Source organism: Lissotriton helveticus, chromosome 9 (genome assembly GCF_964261635.1).
Source record: "Lissotriton helveticus chromosome 9, aLisHel1.1, whole genome shotgun sequence".
Taxonomy (NCBI): domain Eukaryota; kingdom Metazoa; phylum Chordata; class Amphibia; order Caudata; family Salamandridae; genus Lissotriton; species Lissotriton helveticus.
The window spans coordinates 529,747,564-529,772,444 of record NC_136070.1 but is presented as its reverse complement, the minus strand read 5'-3'; the positions used below and the strand labels follow the sequence as shown (position 1 = coordinate 529,772,444).

The window sequence follows — 24,881 nt, the reverse complement described above, 5'->3', positions numbered from 1 at the left end:
GTTAATGAAAAGGCTCTGAAAGCTTCATATGAAGTGTCCAGGCTCATAGCAAAAGCTGGAAAACCTCATACAATTGCTGAAGAACTAATAAAGATGGCTGTCTCGTGGTAGAGTTTTGTCTCAGCTTTTTAAATTAAGAGATGAAATCAGAGTTTTCTGCACTGAACTGGAATCTCCATTTCCACTTCATGAGCGTTTACATGACTATACTTGGCTAGCTATGCTGGCATATATGGCAGACATCTTCACCCATTTAAATGCACTCAATTTGAGTATGCAAGGAGTAGGTATCACAATTTTTAATGTTGAAGACAAGATTGAGGCAATGATAAAAAAGTTAGACTTATGGACTCGTCGCTTATCACAAATACATTTTGATTATTTTCAGAACCTGAAGACTTGGAATCTGCTGATGACGAATTATCGAACAAAGTCTTAGAACTTTTCATCCAGCATATCCAAGATATGCGGTGTAGTTTTCGCCAGTACTTTCCACTTCCCGATGAAAGCAAAAACTGGATTAAAGATCCTTTTAATGTAGATATTGACAATTTAATGGGGCTGACCCCATCTGAAAAAAACGGTTTGATTGAAATCTCTACAGATAGTGCACTTAAACTTCAATTCAAGGAAAAGTCTCTGAGTCTGACAAATTTTTGGCTGCATGTACGAACAGATTACCCTGAATTATCGTACAAGGCCACTTAAGGTTTTACTTCCTTTCCCCACCACATATTTATGTGAGAAGGCTTTCTCAAATCTTATGTACCTTAAAAATAAGTGCAGAAATCGCTTGCAAAATGTTGAAGCTGACCTAAGGATTCAACTTTCTGAAATAAAACCAAACATTGAAAAGTTTGTAGCTGAGATGCAGCAGCATCCTTCCCATTAAAATGTTTTGATTTTTGCATATTTTTCAATCTAAAATAATAAAAGCTTTAGTAATGCAAATATTTCTTTGGTGTGTACTTGTTTGTGTATTTTTTACAAATTACTGTTTTACATTTTTTTTATTGAAATTGTACAAATTGCTTGGGGGTCCCCGGCCTCCAGTAGTGATTCAGTGGGGGTCCTCAGGAGTCAAAAGTTTGGGAACCACTGTTCTAGAGTATTTACTAGAGCCACATCTCTCCTGTGCGTCCGTTGTCACTCGAGGACAGACTCACAAGACCATTTACAATGACTGAATGTAACCAGTGCATGCCCATTCATCGCGCACCTGTTACTCATGGAAGCATCCTATATAGCATTTACTGTGGCTGCCTGTACTAGTTAGCCCATGGGGAGTTCCAAAAGAGCACGTCTGTGACTTCCCTGCTGTATTGCAAGCCTGTGGGTTACTCCTCCTCACTCACCAAAGCTGCTTGCCTCCATACCATGACCTTGTGTCAGTCTGCTGTCCCCCATGGATGGACCCAACAGAGCTTTGCCTTGGTTGCTGCAACCTGTGTACTGAAGTGGGTAGCACCTCTTTTGTTCCTGGATAATATCTTAAGAAAATGTACTATGGCTTTAATTACATGGTGGCTTATATATGGAGCATACCTGCAGGGTTTTCGACTGCTTTTGCCAAGGGGAGTGTACAAAGAATCTACAATGACTACTTGTGCCCTTTGTACGATTATTGCCACTGTGTGAACTCCATGGAGAACTGCTAAATTAATAAATTAATGTAAAATGCAAAACAAAAAAAGAAATGAAAACTTTCTCTTTGATAGATATATTACTAGCACATGATGTGGTAGTGCACAGTCATTTGTAGATGTCCCATTTCCATTGAAATGGTCACAAACTTTCCCACTGACATGCAATTTTACTATACAAACGATAATGTGAAAATTGAGTTCAAGCAAATATTTTGCATTTGTATATCACCAAGTAAAGTGTTCTGATTTGTTTTAACCCATTGTGTGCTTCGGACGGCCCCCGGCTGTCCGACGCCACGGTGGGCATGTGCTGACGACGGCCGGGGGGGGGCACCCGAATCCCGCTCACGCAATAAACCCCCGCACAGCGTGAAAATTCACGCAGCGCGGAAGGGTTTAATTCTATTAAAATATTTATTTCCATCACACATCAGAACTAAAACAAAGTGGTTTCCCATCTAGTGAAATATTTTGAAATCTTTGTACAGTTCATTTACAAGCTATTTAAATGTGTGTTAGAAAACCACTGACATCCTATTGCCTTTCGTTTCACACAGCTTGATTGTCAGACAGTTCACTTTACTTTTCTTTCTCTAACTGCAAAGTTAGAGGATTTTGTAATGTGATCTCCAAAATAAAACAGGGAACAATTTGTAAGAAGAACCCACAGCAAACGGAACAAGATTTAACGCCCTCTTTATTGCTCTCTCACTTTCTGAATTAAAATACCTCTTCTTTGTCAGATGCAGTCTCTCGCAAGACAGAGCCAGTAGTCCCTAAAAAATAGATCGCCCTGATAACAACTGACTTCAGAATCAAGCATGCAAATTGAGAAGTCTGGAAAAATAAGGAATGAGTGGAGCATTGCATGAGGACACAAAAGAGTCTAGCATTTGGGGCTCCAATCTCCTTCAGATTGTGGCAAAGACATTGAGAGATCGGAATGAACTTAGGAAAGAGGTATCCTTATGCCCCCAATGGTTGACATATGCTTTGCCGATATGGGTGTCTGTTTGGATCAATAGGGACTCAATATTCAAGGCAGGGGGAAGCATGAATGGCAATGAGGATTGCTGACTGTGCAGATATGATGAGCTTGTGGCATCCACTAACCAGGGATAATGAGGAACCAAAATCCTACCTCATTAGGTCTCGTCTAGACAGCGTATGCTCTGTTGCCGAAAAGACATGTTGTGTTTACTCTGTGGGCTTCAGCCCACCCAAAGGCTTCCCATTTCTCACTCCATCATCTGTCCCATATTCTTTCTCACCATTTTCCCTGGCATGCATGGTCATGCCTCTTCTTGTGTTTAGCCCTCCCCCCCAGAGCATGGACCAAGTACTTGTAAACATCCACTGCTCCCGTTTTTATGAACATTTTAGGACCTACTTTTTTCTTTCTTTTTCAGCATACTAAACTATACTTGTGCTTTTACCAGCTCCCGCCCTCAGCCCCGTGCACAGATCACCCCCTCCCCGGTCACTGCTTTCCCCTTCATTGCTGCATTCTGTTTCCTCCACCTCCTCCCTCCCATCCCTGCTTGCTCACTTGCTCCTCGCGGTGCTTGCCTCGGCCACAAATCACCCCCTGCCCAAGCTGGTCACTGCTTTAAACCCCACTGTAGTTTGTTTTGTTCTAGTGAGTGGCGGTGTTCTGCCTTTTAATGTCCTGTTAGTGTATTGCTGACGTGCTGATTGAAGCATGTGCACAGGGCTGCGATTACTTGGCACACGTGTATTGTCTGTTTATTTTCTGCGCCTGTGGGTACTAAGTGTGTGTTTGTTTATACCATGTATGGTTGTTCAACAATAGTGTTTATAGCTGGAAAATCAGACCTCAAGTGAATCAGGTATGCTTTATCACAAGGCATGTCAGAGTTTCTAAAGTACCTGTGTCTTCTGCTGTAATTGCATAGCCACCTTTCTCCTGTTTGTGTCTATCCTTGTTACTTCTAATTTTATAGGGTGGGACTCCTCCCTCTGGGACACTTTCTTTCATTTTCCACATTCACTGGTGAAGTGTTTCCGTGCGCCATTGTTGCTTAATTTGAATTCTCTTCAGAGGAGTCAGGCTGAGTCTTGATGTCATCAAGGTCTGCCTGCCCCTCAGTGTTCATGGCAAAAGTAGTTATTTTAATGTTTTTGCCGATGCAATGTATTTCCTCATGTTCACTACTGTAAACAAGCCTAACACTGTGATTCTTTCCGGGTTTTTATGTGCAGTTTTATATAGCGCCCAAACCATCTTGAAACCGCTTTACGTTAGCCCCAGTTCCTTTACACAGGGACACATTAATTTTTGTAGGCACAGAAAAATTAAGTGATTTGCCCAGAATCAAGGATAGTAAGCCGATGCTGAAACTCAAATCTGGTTTCACAGCTACAGAGTTGGCAGCTGAGGCGTTTACACCACATCGTCTCCCTAGCCTTGGCCTCCGTTCCACATTTTGTGATTACGGCCAAATCATTTAATCTCCCAGTGTCAGCCTGCATTTGCTGTTGCCCTTCCATCTCCCGCCCGTCGCTGCTTGCCCCTCTTAACTCAGTTGCACCGATCCTCTCCTCCCGACTCTGCTTTTCACCTTGTGTTGTGCAGTTTTATATAGCGCCAACATCACCCAAAGGTATTGGAGTGCTGTAGATAAGCACCAGCTACTAACTTTTTTGTACAGTTGTATATAGCGCCAACATCATCCAATGGTATTGGAGTGCTTTACAGTAGCACCAGTTACTTATTTTTTGTGCACTTTTATATAGCGCCAACACAACCTGAGGGTATTGGAGCACTTTACATTAGCACCCGTTACTTTACACAAGAACACATTCATTTTTGTAGGCACGGCGAAATTAAGTGATATGTCCAAAATGAAGGATGTTAAGCTAAGCCAAAACTCGAACGTGGTTTACCAGCCCCATATTCGGCAGCTCTGGACCTTACACCACTTCCTCTCCCGAAAGAATGCCATATCATCTCCCTTACCTTGGCATCAGTTCCACATTTTGTGATTACAGATAAATCACTTAATCTCCCTGTTTCTGAACACAACAAGCATTGGCAAAGGTAGTGGATTTCGCCTGTATGAAATCTATTGTATATAGGTCTCGTCTCGAAGAGACATGTTGTCTTCTATCTGGGGACCTACAGGCCACCCATCTCCTACCATTGGTACACTTCAGTGTCACTCTAATTTTCCTTGTGCCATTCGTCATTGCATGTGGGCGTCATGCTCTCTTCTCGTGTTTGGCCCTCCCATAGCTTATGGAACTAGTACATGTCTCCCTACACTGCTCATGATTTGCGCAGCTAGTGTCTCTTTGTTTTCAAGCACTCCATAGGAGTACTTGTGTTTTCAGGCTGTCTCCCTTAGACACATACACACAAACCACTAAAATGCATCCATGTGTACATAAACAAATGGATTTTAAAAAAAAGTTGTTAAAACATGAACAGCACTTGTTTATATTAACTTTTTTGTACAATCCAATGGTATTGGAGCATTCGCCCCGTCCTCCGTCTTGCCATAGCATGAACACGAGCCACAGCTATTGGAACACTTTAAGTGCTCACCAGTTACATTCCACAGTGACTCATTAATTTTTGGCGCTGATCGTGCTTCAATTAAGGTATTTGGTTTTACCTCTTCATTGTTGCTTCCTCCCCCCTTCACCTGTCACTGCTTGTCCATCTCCTCATCCCTTCCTGCTTGACCCTTCACCCCACTACCTCCCTCGTCACTGTTGTTTTAAATTTTGTTTTTGTTTTGTACGATTTGATCGTATTGGTGCGCTCGTTCCATCCTTCACCTTGCCATAGTCTCCTTTGTTCACGTACACACATACAACTAAAATGCATGTGCATGTTCATAAACTAAAACAATTCTTAAACACTTGTTGGAACACAAACAGAACTTGTTTATTTTTTTGCACAATCCAATAATATTAGAGTGCTTGCTTCTTCCTCCGTCTTGCCATAGAACAAACATGAAACAATGGTATTGGAGCGGTTTAAGTGCTCACCAGTTACATTTCACAATGAAACTTTAATTTTTGTCTCTGATCCTACTTCAATTAAGGTATTTTTTTACCCCTTCCTTGCTGCTTCCTCCCACCCTCTACCATCATTGCTTGCCTATCTCTCTATTCCCTCCTGCTTCCCTGCTTGACCCGTACCCCCACCACCTCTGTCGTTGCTGCTGCTTTTATTTGTATTTTTTCTGCAGGATCTGATGGTGTTGGAGCTCTTGTTCCATCCTCAATCTTTCCATACTGCTAACACCAGCCGATGCTATTGGAACACTTTAAGTGTTCACCAGTTACATTACACAATGACACATTCATTTGTCGTATGCAGGGGGAAGCGTAAGTGATCTGCCCAGAGTCACAAACGGTTCAGCGATCCCAAGATTCGAACCTGGTTCAAATGTCAGCAGTTCTGGCTGTCACACTACATCCTCATTTCATTTCAAAGCCCCTCAACTGTTTCTCACAATCCATTCCACATTTGTTCAGCAAGACCCCGTCAACACCGAACAAGCATTGGCAAAGCCAATAGTTCTCAGTAATGCCCAAGCTATTGGCCTTGTCAATGTGAATGTCTTTTACCCCTGTTGTCTAGCACATATGCTGTTTAACATGGCTGAAAGTCACTGAAAAAAAGTGCTATGATGCGGCCAGCCCAGGCCATGACATAGCAATTTTTCGTGTTGGGAGGGGCAGACAATAAACTCAAAATGGGGGGGTGAAGGGACTCAGCGTCGGCTCAACATCCTGTGGTCCTGAGCTTTCAGTTGCTTTCAGCTATGCTGACCAGGAGATGTGCTGCTCGATAACATGGTTAAAAGACATTGACATTGGCAAGACCAATAGCTCAGGCATTGCTGAGACCTTTTGGCTTTGCCAATGCTTGTTTTTCATGCTGGCATCTATTGGCATCATTATGGGTGTAGAGGTATTAAGATATACATGCAGGTATAAGTTTCTCCCTGCTTTTCACTAGTCCAGTTCATGAAAGACAGATGAAATCATGAGGATCATCTGTTCATAGACCAATAAGCCTGACTGGTACTTGCAGAGGACACTTCAGACCAGGCTCTGAAGCCACTGCCCTCTTCAAGCTGTTTTTTGTTTTTAACCCCTTCCATGTGCTGCAAATTCCGCCACGGCGCAGGGAGGGGCTAGGGGGTGGGCTTGGCGCTTCAGTCTCATGTTATGTTATGTTATGTTATTTGAATTTGTAGAGCGCACAGCTACTCGGAAGTGTCCCGGCGCTTACTTCAAAAAGGAGAAAATGCACACTTATTCAATTAAAATGTTTCAATTTTTAATGTTTTCTTGAACAACAGTGGATCTTGGATGGCCCGCACGGCCAAGGGCAGCGTATTCCAGGACAAACTTGCTTTGCGCACAAAGGAATTTCCCTCCAGTCGCTGGCGCTTAAACTTCGGAGTCTGCATCAGCAGCTGAGCAGAAGAGCGCAACTGTCTCCCTGGTATATAGAAAGCGAATCTCTTCTGCAAATAGATAGGGCCTGAACCATAAAGGGCCCACTGAGCAATTGACAACATTTTAAATTTCAGGCGAGGTTCAACAGGAAGCCAGTGTAACGAACGTAAATGAGTCCGAACACTGTGCCTAGATGACAACCCCACAAGAAGTCTGGCCTCCGAGTTTTGTACCACTTGCAATTTCTTCACAAGGATGGCTCCACGCCATCATGAGTCACGGGCGGCGTGTGCTCATGACAGCGTGGTGCCGTCATGACCCCGCCCGCTCATTAATTCGCCGGCACAGGCGGGGAATTACTGCCACGTGGGTGGAGCGGAAGCGGCATGACGGTTCCACGCCGTCATGAGCACACGCCTACCATGACTCATGACGGCGTTGAGCTGTCATGAGCACCCAAGGGGTTAATACTTCAGTTTTTGCTTTCTTGTTTTTTAGAACAAACAAACAGTCCAACCAATATAGAACTACAAGGCAGCACATCTCAATAATGTTGAACAACAATGGCATACATCGTGGCATCTGTGCCCACTCAGCAATATACAATAGTAAGTTACGAAGAAAAAGTTTCAACCTCCAACAATTATAGAACGTGAAAGCTGCGGTCCTCAGATCTTGTGATGTTTGCAGGTGGATCCTCTCCATTTGTAGATTTCTTTTTCTGTGCTCTCCAACATCTGGCTACGTCCCTTTTGGCTACCAGATATCCGATTTCTGCCAGCAATCTTTTATATCTAGTACTACCTCCGCTATCCATTATCCCCACTAAGGCCACTCTCTGATCCAACCCCTTTGTGGTCTGTGCGAGGCGTGCAAGTTGATTGTGAATTGCATTCTAGTAAGTGGTTATGACTGGGTTGGCCATCAGCACTGCGCCTCAACCCCCTCCATTTTCCAGAACTGGTGTGGGCTGTAGTATGTGCGGTGGAAGTAATTATACTGTTTGAATCTAAGAGTAGCCAGGATAGTCAATAGCCACAAGGCCTTCTTATGTTCCCACCAATCATCATCCAGTTCCCCAACATTGTCTACCCACCTCCGACATGGTGTGTGTAGGGGTTCAGGGGCATCGAGCTGCAGGGATGTGTAGAGACACAAAATGCCTTTGTTGCCCAGTGGCCCATTATTAGCTTAGCCTTCAGGCTACTGTAATCTGGGACTGCTCCTAAGCTTCCCTGTGGGCCTCCAGGGCATGTTGTACATGCAGATGCTTAAAGAACTGAGAGCCCAAATTGAGCCCTAAGGTGATTAAAAGCTTCCCATACAATCTTAGCACACACACAATCAGCAAAGAAGACAATAATGATTTGTGGTTATTTCTCCATTAATTTACCAATTTTAAGTCTCGACTAGACATCTTGTATATACTTTGTAGTCTTCAGCCTGTACATAGGCTTCCTTTAGCTGTCTCCATTGTTGCTCTACTGTTCTTTCTCCCCATTTTTCCATTGCATGCATTTCTCATGCCTCGTCCTGTCTTTATGTATGAGAGCAATGGAGTAACCTAGTATCCCTCTGAACCTGGGCATATATATCATCGAAAACAAATGATTCTGTCAGGTAAGAACATTTCTTTACAAATCAGAACATTTGTAATGTCAACCAATCTTTGTAATATCAACAAATCGTTGATACACAAGGAACACAAGAAACAACTTCTGACAATATCACCCACCGTTTTTTTACCTTTTCTTTTCATCAAAAATAGTGAAAATAGTCAAAATTGCATGTAAGGGATGTCTAATTATTCAAACTGCGAAACAACGCATGTGACATCAATATACAGTGAATTAAGTGCCCAAGTGAAGGAGAGTGACTGGGTGTATATACATATTGAGTGAAGAGATTTTACAGGGAAAACAGAATGAATTATGTAGGTCCAAACTATATATATTACACAAGGTTGCTTAATCATTTGAGGACTATGAGACCTAAGAAACATTGGACAAAAAAGCTGTTGACGTTTCGACCCTAACAAATGCAACAATAAGGATTGTCATAGCAGGTCTTCTTCAGGACAGGGGGTGAGAGGAGACAGCCTGGAGGAGAACATTTTTTGTTTTACAAATTGTGTTCCATGTGGCGCTGAATATAAGAGAGTCGGCCAATTGAGCCGATTCATCCACCGATCCATGAATGTTAATGAATTCAGATGGCCAGAGTTTCAAAACGTCATTCTATTCATAAGGACGTGGTTTCAATACATTGTTCTATTCAGGAGTACGCAGATCCTTAAAATAAGGTGGAAAAGAGTGGGAGCAGGTCGTGTTATTCTAACCTCAATCAGGTTCAGACATAATTGTAACAGCAAATACATTTTTAATCATACCTGGAAAGGGAGATTTCCAGATGATGGAGTAGAAGGAGAACGCCGTGGTCGTCAGTAACCTGAAGTTAAACAATTAACCTTAAATGAGCACAACACTCACATTCGCACTGGTGAGAAAATTGTGTCGCTTGCAATGGAGACATACCTTGATAGGCAGGGTATCGTCCCAGAATGTTGTCTTGGAACTGGTTGTGAAAATCACTAGAAGCTGCTAATGTGGAGCGTCAATCATGGTGGAAACATCTCCAGGAACACAGTCAATTTCTGTGAATAAATTGAAGCCATCAATTATATGGCAATTCGGAGGAGTAAAAAATGATGTGTGATATTGTCAGAAATTGTTTCTTGTGTTCCTTGTGTATCAAAGATTTGTTGATATTACAAAGATTGGTAGACATTATAAATGTTCTGATTTGTAAAGAAATGTACTTACCCGACAGAACCAATTGTTTTCTACGATCTTCCTGTGTTTAGCCATTCCCGAGAGCATGGACTAATTACACTATCCCTCCACTGCTTCCAATTAGGATCTGTTTCAGGAACTACTTTTTTGTTTGTTAAAGAACACTTAACATGAGCACTCGTGTTTTCCCTCGCTCCTCCAAGCTCCTCTGTAAACAGGCCTGTAAATCTTGTTTTTATCTCGTCACATTTGCTGTGCATCCACAGACTGAAGTCAAATGGCAGGCGCTGTTTTCTGAGGGTTCCTGTTTAGCTATTTTACACATGATTGGGGTATGTTAACACTCAGGTCCGGCATCAGTATAAAATACTTGTATTTCTGCGTGCTCGTGAATGACTTTCAAAACATGTGGCTAAATCACAGTTCTATCACGTCAATTTAAAGACTATTTTGGTGCATGTTTACAAACAAAATCAAGTGATGCAAAGCCTTTGTTAAGCACATGGTGTAAAAGTAATTCACACCCATTCTACTCATGATTGGTGTATGTCAACACTCAGCTCCAGCATTGGCATAATACACTTGTAATTCTAAGTGCCTGAGATTAGTTTCAAAATACGTGCTAAATCTCACTTCAAATTAAACACTTTATTTGTGTGCGTGTCTTCAGACAGAATCAAGCGATGCAAAGTCTTTGTTTAGTTGCATGTTGTAAAAGTAATTCACACACATTCATAATTAAATGTAATGTTGCACTGACAAATAAAAGTTAAATACTTTCAACATACTGTGTTCCTTATTTGTTTTGTTTTCCCAGTGCAACATGAGTTTAAAATCTGAATGCATCTGATTTAATTGTAAAACATATGCTTAAACGAAGACTTTTAATAGTTTCTGTAAACAGACTCGTAAATCTTTTTCTTATCTTGTCACATTTGCTGTGCACTCTAATACCAAAGATAAATGCCTGATGCCGTCTTCCAAGGCCGCCTGTTTAGCTATTTTACACATATTGGTGTACGTCCACACTCAGGTCTGGCTTTGGCACTATATACATGTAATTCTGAATGCCCGTAATTGACTTTCAAAACACGTGGCTAAATCACGCTTCTATCACTTCAATTTAAATATTCGATTTGGGTGTGTGTCTACAAGCAAAATCAAGCGAATCAAAGCCTTTGTTTAAGTGCATGTTGTAAAAGTAATTCACATGCATTCATAATTAAGTATAATGTTGCACCGGGAAATGTAAGTTAAATACTTTCAAAATACTGCGATTATTTTTTATTTTGATTTGCCATTGCAACATTACTTTTAATTCTGAGTGCATCTGATTTAATTGCAAAACATACACCTAAATAAAGGCTTTTAATTGCATAATTTTCTTTTTAAATACACACCTAAATAAACTCTTTCTATTATAGTGATAAAAGCGCAATTTAAGTGTGTGCTTTGGACGCAATCACTATTAAAAATGTTTCAACAGCAAATCCGAGTACAAATAAACACAATGGTTTGCCAGTGCAACATTACTTTTAAATCTGATTTACTTACTAAATAGTCGCTTAAAAAGGCTTTACAGCTGTTTCAGGTTTCAGGTTTCAGACATGCACTCACATAAAGCCACTATGAAATACACAGTAAAAAGACATCTCTCCTTGACGTATTATTTTATCATGCCTGTGAGCCTGATTTTCAATTGTCATAGCCATCAAATTAAAGGCTGACCTTCGCATGGAAACAACAGTGACTATGTTATATTTACCAACAAACATTTTCTTTATATACCCTTTATTAATTTCTTTCATTTGATGGAACAAGATTTATATAGTGGAAACAAACATACTCAGTAGGAACATATACATTGTTCCATGCATGTAGGGAGAAAGCAATAACAAACAAGCCTTGGCATAGCCACTAGGTCTCACCTTTGAGACCTTATAAATGTTTAGCCAGATTTATTGGCTTTGCCAATGTCTTTAACAGTGGATTGTATTCTGGACATCCACAAAGTGGGCAATAACCATTTTACCCATAGCCTGTGGTAAAAACTTAAATGTGCCAAATGCCTCTGATCAACCCTCGGTTAGTTTGCACAGGAATAATTTTATTTGACGGGATAAATGGTGGCTGACCCTTCCTTCAACTGATGAACAATGGATTATAGTGGAAAAAGACTTTCTTGTTAAAGCAACATGTGCTGGAAAACTGGTGTTTCCTAATGCGATCTATAGGGTACCAGGTTGGTAACCTACCGACTGCAAAAAAGAAGATCCAGTAGGGAGAAAGGTACACAAGCAGTGAGCAGGCTTAGATGTAGGGAAAGGGCGGCACATGTAGTTTGAAAGGCATACAAGACTATGCACGGAAAAAAATGCCAGAGACAGAGGGACGGGGAGGGAATTGTTAGAGTGAGCTCAGTCAATGTACAGAAAGGGAAAATAGGGAGGTGGAAGAGATGCATGCAGCAGAATAAATCCTATTTTGTGGGGGGTGTTGGATGGGGATTTTGGAGGTCGCGGGGTGAGCCTTTGCAATAATTTTGTTTTTGTCAATTGAAAACCTAATAAAATGTATTCAACCTAAACATCAGCATTTTGGAACGAAAAAGAAAGCATATTTAGTAGGTGTGTTTCTTGGGTAAAAATAAAACATATTTTTAAAAGTCAGCATGCGAGGTTGAGAAAAGGGCTCAGCACAAGCGTTTTAAATGGGATGCCATCCAACGAGAAGCTGAAGACATCACAAGTGCTCCAGCGCTTTAACTGACTTTAGCCTTTGGATCCTTTTAGAGTAGCTTGTACCTTGGAAACCTAGCAGTTATGAAAACACTTCCAACATAGGATCATAAATCACTATATAAATGTTGAAATAAAAATATAACAACCTAACCAGTTAGGGAGTTTAAATTACTACAAACATGGGTAAGAAGTGTGGGCGTAACTAACGTTTTCTGTACCTTGCTCATCACCCGGTCAAAGCCGGTCAAAGCCGGAAGATCAACACATGGTATTGATTGCCTGTTGCAAGGCATTGGAGCTCAATGTGCCGCTCATGGTCTCCAGCTGATCCTCAATACCACTTGCTGAAAGGCTTGTGCAAAGACTAGTAAGGTTATAAATCGTCTTTGAGAAGGGTTATGTTACAAGACTGCAACCTAAGCCTCACCAACGCTTAGTCCTAACGCACACCGAGCCCCCATCTTGAAGTGGTGATACTTTCTATTCATTACGATAGAAACCGATGCGGTCATTAACATTTGCTAAGAAAAACAAATCTGCATTTAAAACTGCACAATTTTAGAAACAGCAAACACCAAAAGGGTGTACTGGTACTGGTTTCCTTTTAAAAAAAAAGACAAGTAGATTTCAGAAGCATCCTGTCCCTTTAACAAGTAAATAATTTTAAAAATTCCATACCCCTTTCAGAAGCACTTGCTTGAAGATCCCTAAGCTCAGAACCTCCACTGTCAGTCAATTCTTCTCTGGTGCAGCTATATCAGCCTGGAAGTTGTTTTCTACTAAACTCCCGAAGCCAGCCCCTTTTTGGTCATCAGGAAACAACTGAAAGCTCACCTGATCAAACAGTTCATCTCTTCTTGACTATAATTCTTATTAAAATCTAATGTATTCTTTCTGAACTGTTACTGACCTCTTGTTTCATCTGTTATGCATCCTCCAAGTTCTAGTACCCCAAAATAAAACCATGCTTTCCAACTGATATATCCCATTGCTTCACTGTCACATTCTATACATCTATACCTCAACTGTTCTGATGATGCTATATAAATGTTTGAATACATTAATAAACGGCAAGGAATCGGACTGCTGTTGCTCAGCTGGGATTGAAAAGGGTCTGAGGATCTAACTACAATGACCTATTTAGACTAAGAATAAAAGACTATAATATTTGTTGTTTCAGGTGCCCCAAATATTGTATGGCGTTGTAGTGAAAAAGGAGCCGGAACCTGCAGAAGAACATCAGCTTTACGAACATTCTAGATTTTCTGTGGCACAGGGTAAATATGTTATTTCTTGACTTTAGATTTTTATTACATGTTGTAATACCCATTACTGCACTAAAGGACAAAACAAAAATTAGATACTTTTTAGAACATACAAGTTCCTTCTTCATGCATAAGCAAATGCACCAACAGAACCTAAATAGATATCTTAATTTTTAGATTGTTTGCATTGATTTAGTTTTTGGTGTTAAAATCTTACGTTTGAGCCTGAGCACTAAATACAATTTGTAATGAGAGCAGAGCTGTAAATTCTGTTTGATTAAACACTTTTACTAGATGGTGGAGTACCGAGGCAAATTTTGAACCTACTGAAGGTATATGAGACTAAGGTACTTCCAACTCTTCTGAATGCAGTTGAATGTTTGACAAATTACTTTTTGTAAATCAAATTGAAATGTCGCTCTAACAAGACTGACAACACTACAGATTTCCTGTGTAAGTATTCTACCTAGAAGCTGGTCTATTAAGTGTCTAGAATTGGGCTCACTGGGCAATTGCCAGCATGTGCCACTGGCCAACAACCTTCTCCTTAAGAGATTATGTTAGACATGAACTTTCAACTGGCTCAGTGGATCTGTTTACATACACATTTTGTATTGGCAGGGCTGAATATCACCTATTTAAATATGATTAATTGGAGTGCGTTCTCACAATCTATCTATCTGACTTTGTACATTGTATACATCTTAAATTGTGCAAAATAATAGTTGAATCTGCATGATTGAAAAGAAAACAGTAGTATTTCCCTCTTTGCAAGGACAACCTTTGCAATGTTTTTTCTTGATGTTTAGAAAGTGGAGATCTGCCACTGAAGTGTTTCACAGATGGATGGAAGGAGAAGCAACCATACTGATGTATGTGTTCTCTCTATTACTGTAAAATGCAAGTCACAAGTCATACTTTGTATGTCTGTATCATGTTACAAAATGCATGATTACAGTTTTAAAGAACAGGTTTCTCCATAACAAAGTCAGGATTGCATAATAAGCTTTGGACTTTATGGCTCTGCCAACTTTCACTGAGGGTTACTGCATTTTTAAATTATTTTGAATGTTATATTAATTATTTTTATCCTCTGGACTATTGTTGATGACTAATGTAGTATTTGTTGACCTTCAGTGGAGGTCTTGAGCAAGTAATAAACATATTATTATTACTAAACTATGCTTCTGGTAAGCTTAATGCAAAATAAGTGATATATGTGTCCATTGGACAATTTAGCCTCCCTCTCATGACCTTGTTACAGCTTCATGCATAGGTATATTCATAGCTGCTGCAATTGGAATTGCCTGTCATCCTTCACATATAGTTTTACATCTTTTGTGGTCTTCTATAGGGAATGGAAGTTAATTTTGCCTTGTTGTCATTGACAGGGAAGTTCTTTCTGCAGTCCTTTAGGAATGACGAGACACTTGGTGCTGGTGCCATCGGGCAGAGAAGTACAGTGTCCTGATTTTTAAAACACTGCACTGTTTAAAGCCCATCCACTTAACTCAGAACTTCTTGAGCTTCAGTACATGAGCTGCAGATAGAAGAGCTAGGAAAAAAGAATGATAGTTGCCTGAATGGTGAAGTCTGTAGCTCTTGCACTAACTCAGAGAATGTATATGTTAAATGTATGCACTTCAGACTGAGCAATGTTTTAAAAACAAAATACACTTACAGCAGCTGAAGGAGACTTTCACACACTGGATGTTAGGAGGGCAGTTATTTATTAGTGTGGTAATTCAAGGCACATTAAACAAGCACATCATTTGTTTGTATCCTGTGCTGTGCACCTTAATGGTAAAGAAGTAACAAAGGGAACAATTGCTTTTTGGAATGTACATACTATTGAATTTTGTTGTCCAACTGCAGCCATCTTTGTAAATGATACCAAGGCCAGATTTCACTGAGGGGAAAAAAGGTGCTCCATTGATTTATATAGGTAATGTACCACTGATTGATATTCTTGCCGCACAAAAGGGTCTTCTCTATGTACTTTTAGAAGACATTACTATTTAGATATTAAATCATGAAGGAGACTGAAGAGTTTGAAACTCTTCTGAACCAGTTGTCGTCTTGTTTCACACCCTCCTTCTGTATAATTGATTAACAGTGTGTGAATCCTCTATAAGCTAGCCCTACAAAAGAAACCTATAACTTACCTGTAACAATAAGTTTAGTGCTTCAGGCTCATCTTGATTCATGTGTGGCTCTCTTGCCTTTACAGTGAAAGGAAGTTTTGCAAAAACAGGAACATATTTGCAGTTGCACATGCCATAGAGTACATCCACCATACATAACCTAATTGGCGAACATTTCTGAAGATGATGGTCACAAACTGTGGTATTGTGGGCCTGCAGTCAATATTATCATGTATCACACAGACTCCTATAGTCAAGGACCAAAAACAAGATCCTTTTTTTGAGGATCTTTCTGAATCCAACCACTAAATGGTGATATAATGAATATTATGACGTGGACACGCCAGATAATTAATTTGAAGAGCTGAGTCAGAATGGAGATAGGGTTTTTTTCTGGCTTTAAGGGCAGAGCCAGAAAATAAATCATCATGAAAATCCTTTAAAAATAATTATTTGCTTTTCCTGATGTATCGGATCCCACAATCTGCACAGGTCCCTCTAAGCGGAGCCTCCTCCAATGGGAAAACCAACAACTTGCTCATAAAACTCTCCCCCTTAAGACCCCTAGCTTTATTAAGAGGTAAGGCAGTGTTAATCTCCACTGCACAAACAACAGTTCAATTATTTGAGATGTAGGGTTCTTTGTATGACGTGCAACTGCCAACAGTTTCCAAAATTCCCAAACAACAGTTTAGATAAATTAATGCACCAGTGTTGGAATCCTTTTTGCATCCCACCAGTTACCAAGTCACAGATTACAATTGCAATAGCATAATCCATAAGGTTTATGCATTTTTCTTTAGCTATTTCTGTGTAATCTTTTTTTTTCCTGGTGACACAGTAAAATAGTTTATGTGGGTGGTACTGCATCTATAGCCTACAGGTAAGTTGTTAGACCTTGCCGTTTCTGCAGGGTCACCCCAAATATTTATCTTTACCTGCCTTCCTTTGCTAAATCAGTTTTTGTTGTTTTTTTTTGGACACTGCTCCTTTTACCTGCTAGCCAGTGTAAAGTGTGTGTTCTCTTTCCAAAAAACATGTACAATTGGCATAAACCTGAGTGGCACATTTAATAAGTCCCTAGTAAATGGCACTGCAAAGCCTGTAAACCAAATGCTCCACAGCATCCACAATAACTCCAGAAGTACTAAGTTATAACTAACAAACTGATTTATTCTGGGAGTTCAAGCAGAACCTGCCATACAGGGAAATGAGTATTGGAAAGAAAATATTGATGAGAAAAGTATTTGGGGAACCAAATATTGGCAAGTTCAAGGTAAAGAAGCCATATTCGGAAATGCATTATACCACACGAAATTATATTTCCAAATGAAACCATCATGCAGAATACCTGAGATTTCGAACCATGAAGGACCTTAAAAACACCTTTACACCAAAGGTCATTTCAACACTATTTGCTAATTGCCAATCACAAATAAACATTTCTGTCTCTGAAATAAATTATATGATCTAGAATGGAATTTACAATTCCTCCCAATTCCTGCCTGAAGATTTAGCCATATGGCCCTATGATTCCAATACAGGCATGCATCATTTACTTTTCAGCACCTATGGCCCTAAAGCCAATTGCCCTGGTCCATAATACACACGCATACCTGTAGTCGTTACTATATATAGTGTGGGTAAGCTGTGTCAACATTAGTTATCACATTCCAGTCTTCGGCTTTTGTCTCTAGCCAAGGAAATATGGCTCTGCAAGTGAAACCTGCCTTTTGATGCGTGAACTGTACAATTGAACTGTACAGCTGAAAAGAATCGGCCCCAGTGACCTTGATAAACACATATGGCGACATAAGCCTGATACTAATTCCCTAATATGTATGTTTCAAGGTCAGACAGTAAATGCATAAATTAAACATATAGCTTGAATTGATGTTCTTTTGTCGTACTGGCTCATACTGGTTATGTCATGTACTATCATACCCATGATGTTTGGAACAAAGTGGAAGTCCACAATGAAGGGTAAAGGTCAGTGGTCATTCCTATAAGAACCCCATGGAATGAATACCAATTTAGAGAGGTCTTCACAACAGGTTTTCACAAGAGGTCCTGTGAGACTACCGTACTGCTGCAGCTTCCATCCCTATGCTGAGAGCTGATACTGAGCCAGTGCTGAGAGAAGAGGTGAGCCCAGCTGGTCTGTGTTTTCCTTTTAAGGGAACTTTTTCTCCTGGCCGAAGTCTGATGACCACAGCTTTCCCCCTAAGGTAGGACCTGGGTAGCCCAGGGCAGGGTAAATTATAATTAAAAGGTTGGACATGTACTTTTAGTTTGTACATGTTGGAAAGGCGATCCCAGGGGAGACAGAAGATGTCTGACTGTCCACCCCGAGACCCACCTCTCTTTATGGAATAGGCCGAGCGCCGTAGGGAGGCCTCCTTGGCGAGGCTCCTCTCCTACAATCGTAACAGCTGAGCAATCACACTACCACAGACGGACACCACACAAAGGAATATTCTCAAGAATCTTTATGTAAGAAATGAAGGCACGTTCTCGTAAGGTGATCACACAGGGATCGAGGGATCCGTAAAGTCTTGGTTTCGGGAAAAGGGGGTAGCGGGACAGTCTTGGTACCAACTGGTGCGCAGAAGGTTCGAGGGGTCAGGCCGTGACAGCGTCGGCAGGGCCTCGATATTGTTCAGCGTTGATCCGGCCGCGACAGCGTCAGCAGGGCCTCGAAGGTGGTTCAGCTCGGTCAGGCCGTGACAGCGTCAGCAGGGCCTCGATATTGTTCAGCGTTGATCAGGCCGCGACAGCGTCAGCAGGGCCTCGAAGGTGGTTCAGCTCGGTCAGGCCGCGACAGCGTCAGCAGGGCCTCGAAGGTGGTTCAGCTCGGTCAGGCCGCGACAGCGTCAGCAGGGCCTCGGAGGTGGTTCAGCTTGGTTAGGCCGCGTCAGCATCAGCAGGGCCTCGAAGGTGGGTCAGCTTGATTAGGCCGCGTCAGCGTCAGCAGGGCCTCGAAGGTGGTTCAGCTTGATTAGGCCGCGACAGCGTCAGCAGGGCCTCGAAGGTGGTTCAGCTTGATTAGGCCGCGACAGCGTCAGCAGGGCCTCGAAGGTTCCAGGTGCATGAGTTCGGATCGGGATCAGCCGCGACAAGGTCAGCAGGGCTTCGACTCCAAGATACAACTGGAGTCCCAATCCAGGGCTGGCCCAGATATAGGACTGGAGTCCTTTGATGTCCGGACCCTCGTGGCTGGGGGTCAGAGGGGCCGGGATGAAGGTGTCCAGACACCCAGCAGGGGGGTGGAGCCAGCGCCCAGGGAGGCTGGAGGGCGATCGATACCAGGCGTCCGGGGACGGCTGGAGGGCCATCGAAACTCCCCTCCTCCGGGATCCCCCAAGTGGCCACTCTACCACCCGGGAGGATCTTGGTGCCTCGATGTCGGGGCTTCGCTGGGGCCGGGGCCAGGGGTGGCTGCGGCCACGTGCTCGGGACGTGATGGGCCCAAGATGGAGTCGGGCCGGAAAGGGTGGCCTGGCATGGTCGCCAGACCGGCAGAGTTGGCGAGCAGGGTCCGCCGGGGTCCCAGGGTGGAGAGCCGTGGGTTGCCAGGGGGGCTGCTCTCGTCAATGGTTCGTGTTCAGAGGGGTCGACAGCGGGTCGATGGAGGGCCGATGTCGTCCCGGGCCCGCCATGCGGGAGGGGTAGGACCACGCCATGAGGCCAGGTCCAACACACGTCCCCTCCAGTTGAAGGCGGGGGGAGTCACCCATCTTCCTGGGGACTCTCCTCGTCGAGGCGGAAGAAGCGGGACAGGCCATCAGCGTTGGCGTGGTCGTTGCCAGGGCGATGCTCCACAGTGAAGTCCATCCCTTGCAGGGAGATGGACCATCGTAGCAGCTTTGGGTTTTCGCTACGCATCTGCATCAGCCACTGCAGGGGCCGGTGGTCAGTCTGGACCCAGAAGTGGGTGCCGAAGAGGTAGGGCCTGAGTTTCTTGAGGGCCCATACGACGGCAAAGGCCTCTCTCTCGATGGTGCTCCATCGCTGCTCTCTGGCCAGCAGCCGCCGGCTGATGAAGACCACAGGATGGTCAATTCCCTCGGAGTCAATTTGAGATAGGACCGCCCCGATGCCGTGCTCCGAGGCGTCGGTCTGGACTACGAACTCCCGGCTGTAGTCAGGGGCTTGGAGCACAGGGGCGGTACACATGGCTGTTTTCAAAGTCTCGAAGGCCACCTGACACTCGGGTGTCCATTGTACCTTCTGTGGCCGGTTCTTCGAGGTCAGCTCAGTGAGTGGTCCCACAATGCTCCCATAGTTCTTTATGAAGCGCCGATAATATCCCGTGGGCCCCAGAAAGGCTTGGACGGCGGTCTGGGTGACCGGGGGCTCCCATGCCCGGATGGCGTCAATCTTGGGTCCGAGGGGAGCCACGTGGCCGCTCCCCACTTGGTGTCCCAGGTAGGTCACGGACCCTTGACCTATCTGGCACTTGCTGGCTTTCACCGTTAGTCCGGCCCGTCGGAGGGCCGTCAGGACCTCCCAGAGGTGTTTCAGGTGCTCGGCCCAGTGGAGGCTGTACACTGCAATGTCGTCTAGATAGGCGGCACTGAACTCTTCTAGCCCCGCCAGCACTTTGTTCACCAGTCTTTGGAAGGTCGCCGGGGCGTTTTTCATACCGAAGGGCATCACCTTGAAATGGAGGTGGCCATCGGGGGTTGAGAAGGCCGATCGCTCCTGGGCGCCAGGGGTGAGGCCGATCTGCCAGTACCCGGCTGTGAGGTCGAAGGTGCTGAGGTACTTGGCGGCTCCCAGGCGGTCGATTAGTTCATCGGCCCGGGAAATGGGATGTGCGTCGGTTCTGGTGACGGCATTCAATCCCCGGTAGTCGACACAAAACCTGAGTTCCGGAGGGGTACCAGGTGCGGCGGCTTTGGGGACCAGGACGACTGGGCTGGCCCAGGGACTGTCGGAGGGTTCGACCACCCCCAGGGCCAGCATCTTGGTAACTTCTGTCTGGATGCAGGCCCGAACTCGGTCGGGAACTCGGTAGGCCCGGTGTCGCACTGGCTGGCTGTCCCCGGTGTCGACATCGTGGACACACCACTGGGTAACCCCGGGGGTGAGTGAGAACAGGTCCGTAAACTGCCCCAACAGCTCTTGGCAGTCCCGGCGCTGTGCGGGGGTCAGGTCGGAGGAGAGGGAGATTCCCTCGACTGAGCCGTCTTTCTCAGAGCACTTTAGGAGGTCGGGCAGGGGCTCGGAGTCGTCTTCGGCCCCATCATCTGTAGCTAGCAGCAGGCTCAGTTCCGTGCGGGCAAAATGAGGCTTGAGCCGGTTGGTGTTGAGAACCCGGAGGGGGTTTCGGGGTGACTCCATGTCCACTAGATAGGTGACGGGGCTCTTGCGCTCGATCACTTTGAAGGGCCCTGACCATTTGTCCTGGAGGGCACACGGTTCGACCGGGGACATGACCCAGACCTGCTGGCCCGGCTCGAACTCGATGGATGAAGAGTTCTGGTCATACCAGCGTTTCATTTCCTCCTGGCTGGCCTCAAGGTTGGCCTCGGCAAGGGCCCGGAACTTCCGCGTCTGGCTTCGGAGGGTCAGGAGGTACCGGTAGACATCCGGTGGTGCGTCTTGGACTATAGTCTCCCAGCCTTCTTTGACCAGGCTGAGGGGACCTCGGACAGGGTGCCCGTACAAGAGTTCGAAGGGGCTGAAACCCAGGGATTTCTGTGGTACCTCCCGATAGGCGAACAGGAGGCAGGGCAGCAGGACGTCCCATTTGCGGCGGAGGGGCCCTTCTAAGCCTTGGATCATCCCCTTGAGTGTTCGGTTAAACCGCTCCACAAGTCCATTCCCTTAGGGGTGATACGGGGTGGTGAACTTATACGTGACCCCGCACTGTTGCCACAGGGACCGCATATACTTTGATATAAAGTTGGTGCCCCGATCACTCACGACTTCTCGGGGGAACCCCACTCTGGAGAAGATCCACATCAGCGCTCGGCCCACCACGGGAGCCGTTATGGTTCGGAGGGGGATGGCTTCGGGATAGCGGGTGGCATGGTCCACCAGGACGAGGATGAAGCGATGCCCTTGCGAGGTTCGGGGGTCCAGGGGCCCCACGATGTCGATCCCCACTCGCTCGAAGGGGGTGGTCACTACTGGAAAAGGTTGGAGCGGGGCCTTCACCTTCCCCCCGCTCTTTCCGCTGGCTTGGCATGTCGGGCAGGTGCGGCAGTGGTTGTGCACATCGTTGTGCATTTTCGGCCAGTAGAAATGGGTCACCAGGCGGCTGTACGTTTTGTCCTGCCCCAGGTGCCCGGCGAGGGGCACATCGTGTGCCAGGTTCAAGAGGAAGTCTCTGAATCGCAGGGGGACCACCAACACTCGGCTGGCCCCCAGCTCGGCGATTTTCTGTTCGCTGTACAGGAGGCAGTGGTCCCAGTAGACCCAGTGGGGCCCCGAGGTGTCCCCGGCAGCTTGGGTTGCTGCTTGCTGCCGGGTCCCCTCGAGGGAGGGGCAGGCCTTCTGCTCCTGCCGGAATTGTTCTCGGTGGGACCACCTTCCTGGCGCCATTGGGCTAGTTCGGGGATGCCGCTGAGTTCGGCGCTGCTTTCTTGGTCGGACTCCGATGGCTCGGGCTCAGGACCGGATCCTTCGTTGATTGCTGGCGGTGGTGGCGCGGGCCACTCTGGCTCTTCAGTCGGGGCGACCTCGGTCGTCGCCGGGGCCCGGGCAGCCATAGATCGGGTCGTCGCGCAGACCCACTCGGGTAGTCCCATCATTCCTAGATGTTCTCTCCGCTCGACTTGGGCCCAGGGAGAGCTCTCGAGGTCGTTTCCGAGGAGGCAGTCCATGGGGGCGTCGTCCCGGACGGTCACCTTGAGGGTGCCCGACACCCCCCCTCCATTTGAAGGGGATTCGGGCCATCTGACACAGGGTCTCGGAGTTGTCGGCGGCCCTCACGGGGCATCGCATGTTTGGTATGATCTGTTCGGGGGTCACCAAGTGGCAGCGGACGGCCGTCACACTGGCTCCCGTGTCCCGGAGGGCTTCGGTCCGTCGTTCATTGATGTGGACCCACTGACGGTATTTTTGAGTGTTGCTCGGTAGCGGGGCCTGGGGGACCATGTCTCTTCCGCCCAGGCAGGCTAGGGCCATGGCGGCCGGCTCCCACTCGGTCTGATCCTCATTGCAGACCTCTTCGTCTTCTTCTCCACCTTCCCCCAGGGCTGCAGCCGCGAACTGGCGGGTCGGAGGCCCGGTGGTGCCGGGACGCTGGTTCATGGGGCAGAGGGGGTCACTGGCATAGTGACCGGGCCGCTGGCACCTGTGGCAAGTAATGTTCGGGCGGCGCCCTGGCCGTGCTGGAGGGGGCCCTCTTCTGGTCAGGGATGGCGAAGTGGTATTCTGGGGGGACCCCCGAGGCGGACTCCGGCCCGGGGCCGACGGGGAGTCTCAGCTCCTGTTCTGGCCTCCTCCGCCGCCACGCTGGCGGGGGTGCCCCTGGCCGTTCCGCCCCGTTTCTCCTATCGGGGTCCGGGGGACGCGGGTGCTCACCCATCGATCGGCCTCGACGGCCAGTTTCCGGGGCTCGGTCAGCTTGCTGTCGAGTAGATGCTGCCTGAGCTCGACAAAACAGTTGTTTGAGAGGTGTTCCCAAATGATGATGTCGAACAGCTGTTCGTAGGTGGACACCTTGCTGCCCTTGATCCATCCTTCCAGGGCCCGGCTATAAAAGTTTACGTATTCCACCCACGTGGTACCGGGGATCTTTTTGCAGTCTCTGAACCTCTGTCGGTACATCTCGTGGGTGAGGCCATACCGGGTGAGCAGGGCGTCCTTCATGTGATCATAGGAGGACATCACGTCCTCGGCCAGCTCCAGCAGGGTGTCTCTTCCTTCGCTGACAAACCTCCCCCATAAGCCGGCACCCCAATCTTTCCGTGGGATGCGGTGCGCGGACATGGCAACTTCATACGCCTTGAACCATTGCTGGATATCGTCATTCTTGTAGTATTCCTTGACGATATCCTTGGGGATGTGGACCTTCGGGTCGGCAGGCGGTGTGGGGTCCCGGGTTACCGCGGCGCCAGCCTCTTCGATCTTGGCTTTGATTTCTAGTTCTTTGAGGCCACGCTCGTGCTCGTACATGAGTTTTTTTCCATCCAATTCGCTTTGCCTCCGCCTCTCTTCTAGATCTCCTTGTAATCGTAGTTGCTCAATGGCCATTTTTTTTCCGCCCAATTGGAGTTCTCCATCCAGCCGGAGTCGGGTGAGCTCTAGTTCATGGAGCCGATTTCTCTCTCGCTCCCGGGCGTCTTCGTGGGAGAGGCCCGGTTCTCTGTTGGCGGTTCTTTCTTCCACTGGTGCTATGACTGTACTCGGGGGAGCTTCTAGGACAATGTCATCGTTAGCTTGGGGTGGAGTCACTCCGGTCTCCACCCACGTTCGCAGCGCTTCTTTAAAATCTTCTTTGGTGCTTAGTCCGGTGGTAGCGATACCCAGGGCTTTGCAAAATTGTTTGAGTTCTTTATGGGTGTACTCCTCTAATAGTTCTTTCTGGAATTCTGTGGTCGTTCCGGCTTCCTTAGTAGTCATCGTGGATGTGGGTCTCTGTTAGTAGTGGCGGGTTACTCGCTGTACGATTTGCGCGGGCTCGGATCCCGTCGCTTGCCACCAATGTTGGAAAGGCGATCCCAGGGGAGACAGAAGATGTCTGACTGTCCACCCCGAGACCCAACTCTCTTTATGGAATAGGCCGAGCGCCGTAGGGAGGCCTCCTTGGCGAGGCTCCTCTCCTACAATCGTAACAGCTGAGCAATCACACTACCACAGACGGACACCACACGAAGGAATATTCTCAAGAATCTTT

General features: G+C 45.8%; 1 protein-coding gene across 1 annotated transcript in view; it reads left to right on the top strand.

The window, feature by feature from the left end:
• Positions 1–24,881, top strand: part of LOC144781504 (uncharacterized) — a 119,933-nt gene that overhangs the window by 7,357 nt on the left and 87,695 nt on the right. Inside the window, exon 2 of the mRNA XM_078660389.1 lies at positions 13,802–13,898. Coding sequence (XP_078516515.1) covers positions 13,802–13,898 — 97 coding nt within the window. The remainder of the gene's footprint in view (positions 1–13,801; positions 13,899–24,881) is intronic.